The sequence below is a fragment of the Gracilinanus agilis genome, chromosome 1, assembly GCF_016433145.1.
Source record: "Gracilinanus agilis isolate LMUSP501 chromosome 1, AgileGrace, whole genome shotgun sequence".
NCBI lineage: Eukaryota > Metazoa > Chordata > Mammalia > Didelphimorphia > Didelphidae > Gracilinanus > Gracilinanus agilis.
This window is the reverse complement of record NC_058130.1, coordinates 519,423,173-519,426,608: the sequence shown is the minus strand read 5'-3', so window position 1 is coordinate 519,426,608 and position 3,436 is coordinate 519,423,173. Positions and strand designations below refer to the sequence as shown.

General features: G+C 37.2%; 1 protein-coding gene across 1 annotated transcript; it reads right to left on the bottom strand.

Moving 5' to 3' along the window:
* Positions 1-1,972: 1,972 nt before the first annotated feature.
* Positions 1,973-2,353, bottom strand: LOC123231719 (histidine triad nucleotide-binding protein 1-like). The gene has a single exon (XM_044658022.1). The coding sequence runs from the start codon at positions 2,351-2,353 to the stop codon at positions 1,973-1,975; it is 381 nt and encodes a 126-aa protein (XP_044513957.1).
* Positions 2,354-3,436: the final 1,083 nt, after the last annotated feature.

The following is a 3,436-nucleotide window of genomic DNA, read 5'->3' as shown; positions in this document are numbered from 1 at the left end:
GGTTGGTCATCTGACTGGGGGCTGCCTGAAGACCCTCAAAGTTTAGGGGACAGATGGATGTCTGAGATACAGCCCGCTAGTATCGAGGTGTAGCCAGGAGGTGGATCTCTATGTCCATTTCAAATCTAAAGGACGATCCAAGGGTGATAATAATCTCAAGGTCTTATAGAAATTATCAGATATTATTGAGTTAGGAGTTATAAGGACAGAAGGGAGCAAAGGAATTTTCCTGCTTATAGTTTGCTTGAGTTTTGGGGTTACAATGCCCATGCCATTACTACTTAATTTTTTTAAAAAAATGAATGTTCCAGTTGTGAGAGTATCTATTGAATACATATCTTTTGGAGAATAAATGAAAGGCAAAAATAAAATAATATTTTGTGTTCATGAACACACAAGTCACAGATCTGAAAATTATCTAAAATGTGGAGTTGAACTAGTCTGTATGTTCCAATTATATAATTTGTATTTTGAAATTAAGGTGACTGACTTTCTTTGAATATAAATCCACTACAAGCTTATAATAGCACTGTAATATAAAATCTCATGTTTCTAGAAAGGTTTAAACTTGATAAAGATTGTATTGCTGTTTTCCTTATATCTTTGATGAGTTGTCATTAAACTATTGACACTATTTAGGTTCTATCTCCTGTCAAGTTGAAATCTGGAGACCCCAATTTTGCCCTTTGTCCCATGTCCTTAAAGGAGGTCTCACACTTATCCATTTCAGACTGAACAATAGATCTTAAAGTAATTAATGATTAATTTAGGTGGATCTACCAGATCTAATCAAAAGCTAAGCACTCTTTTATCCTGGTAGTTTCTCCAATGTATCAAGGTCCTTTCCCAGATAGCCCAGGCTTCAGCTGGACCCTTTCCTTTGTATCCATTGTAAAGTGTCAGCCTCTCCCTGATAATCCTGACTTTGGCTTCCCTTTTTCCCTGTCCTTAGTTCTCCAAAAGGTATATAAATTCCCAAATTCTATCAAATCCCTCTTTGGAGGATAATCTAGTGAGGTTATCCTCTCAGAGATACTGGTAGTACCTGAATAGTGAGCACTATCTCTTCCTGATTAAAGACTTGGCTTTTCTATCTACTTAGTAATTCTGTGTTTTTCCAAGTTAATACTCCTAATTCCAATCAATGGAATCTAGACAAAAATAGACAGAATAACATGGAGATGTAATACTGCCAGAGTCTTTGTAGCATGTTACCTGCCATGAAAGCTTTAGACCTTTAACTAAGACTTCAAGGTAAATGTATTTTGGTTGCCTTGGAAATGACTTCCTTTAAAGCCCATTGAAAATACAAGGGCTGTTCATCAATTGGGGAATTGCTGAACATTTTGTAGCGTATGATTGTGATGGAATACTACTGTGATATAAGAAATGCCAAACAGGTTAATATCTTTTTTTATTTTAATTTGGAAAAACCTACATGAAATTATGAAAAGAGAAATGAATAGAACCAAGATAACATTATATACAACTACAGAATTAATATTTGAAGAATAACTTGTATATGTCCACCTCCAAAGAATTGATAAACAGAAACATAAAAGATGTAATTTATATATATTTTTTTTGGTTAGGTGATGCCTTTTTTTTTTTAACCTTTAACTTCTATATATTGGCTACTAGGTAGAAGAGTGGTAAGGGTAGGCAATGAGGGTCAAGTAACTTGCCCAGGGTCGCACAGCTGGGAAGTGTCTGAGGCTGGATTTGAACCTAGGACCTCCTATCTCTAGGCCTGACTCTCAATCCACTGAGCTACCCAGCCGCCCCCCCCCTTTTTTTTCTGTAAAAAAAATTAATTAAAATTTAAAAAATTTAATCAAATTTAATAGCATGGAAAACAGATCTTTTATTGTGTGCCTTTTGAAATAATTTCCCAATTTATTATTTAACGAAAAAATTTTAAGTATACTCAGCTTAACATATGTTATAAACCTGCTGCTCACATTCCAACAATTTATCCAGGAGGCCATGTCATTTGACGTCCACCAAGAACATGCAGATGGATATGATAGACAGATTGCCCCCCATCAGGACCTTCATTGATCACCATCCGGTATCCTTTCTTCAGACCCAAGTCAGCTGCACATTTCCTGCCAACAACCATTAAGTGTCCAAGAAGATTTTCATCATCATCTTCTGCTACAGATATCTGGGGAATAGGTTTCTTAGGTATCACCAGGAAATGAGTTGGGGCTTGTGGGCAAACATCATAAAAAGCAAGGCACTTGTCATCTTCAAAAATTATTTTGGCTGGAATTTCCTTGCGAATTATCTTCCCGAAGATGGTATCTTCGCCAGGCTGGGCAGTCTGTGCTTTGCTGATCTCATCTGCCATTGCTACAATTCTCCCTCAGAGGAGTCTTATCCAGCTGCCACCTCCCCAAGGCGGCAGCTACACCACTTCTAAACCCCGGGAAAGTTCTAGAAACCACTTCCCAGTGAGCTGGGAGTGCTCTGGGTACTGAGCATTCTCAGAGGCGATGACTTCTATTGTACAGAGAGAGGGAAAAGAGAATATGAGATACCCAAGAATTTTACTGTATCAACAAATCAATTAATAAAAAATTTCAAAAACAAAATCTCTCAATTATAATCAAGGTTAAACTTAGAAACTGGAATTGTTCTTCAAAGTGTCAACCTGAAAAAATATAGAACAACTACAATTGTGACAATAGTAGGTCATTTTTGACAAACTTGGAGACCCTAACTAGGCAACAGGAAACAAACAGACTCCAGCCAGGCTACAGGCCAACACACAAAGGTTGCCAGGGTCGATGGTTGCCAACAACATCCAAACCCCTAATGCTATTAGATTTCATGATTCTTCCACTCATGCGGAACTCTGTAGCCAACTCTATGTGGAGCGAGAAATTAGTGTGTTATCCTCAAGTTATTAATGGTTATTATTATCTCTGGGTTAGTCAAAGCTCATCCTCCACCTCCATCCTTACAAAGACTTTAAAGCCTTAAGTGAGTTTGTCTGAGAATTTGCCTGAGGCAGGAGTTCCAGGCTGATGGTCTTAGATCCTGAAAGTACCAGAGGATCAATCTCAAGTATCAATACTGAGTACCTTTTTGTCATAGATGTCTCTTCCATTATATGGGAGGTTTCTTCCAGGTAGTCAAGCCCCTTAACTTGACATTAGCCCCACCCAAACAATCCAGTCCTGACCTCCTCCTCTCTTTATATAATATTCCTGCCCTTTTATTTCTGGATTAAAACCTCTATCTCCAACCCCTGATCATTTCTTTAAAATATTAATTTGTTTGAATGTACCCAAAGTAAAACTGTTCTCCCAATTTTTTGAAGATATTAATTTGCTTAAATGTGTTCATAGTCCAACATTTTGTAATGTTAATTCTATTGTGTCTCTGTAAACCTGGGAATATTTTCTTATCAGGAATACTTTTGTATCAG

Coding starts and splice junctions, on each gene's coding strand:
- LOC123231719 (XM_044658022.1), bottom strand. CDS start 2,353: ATGGCAGATGAGATCAGCAAAGCACAGACTGCCCAGCCTGGCGAAGAT.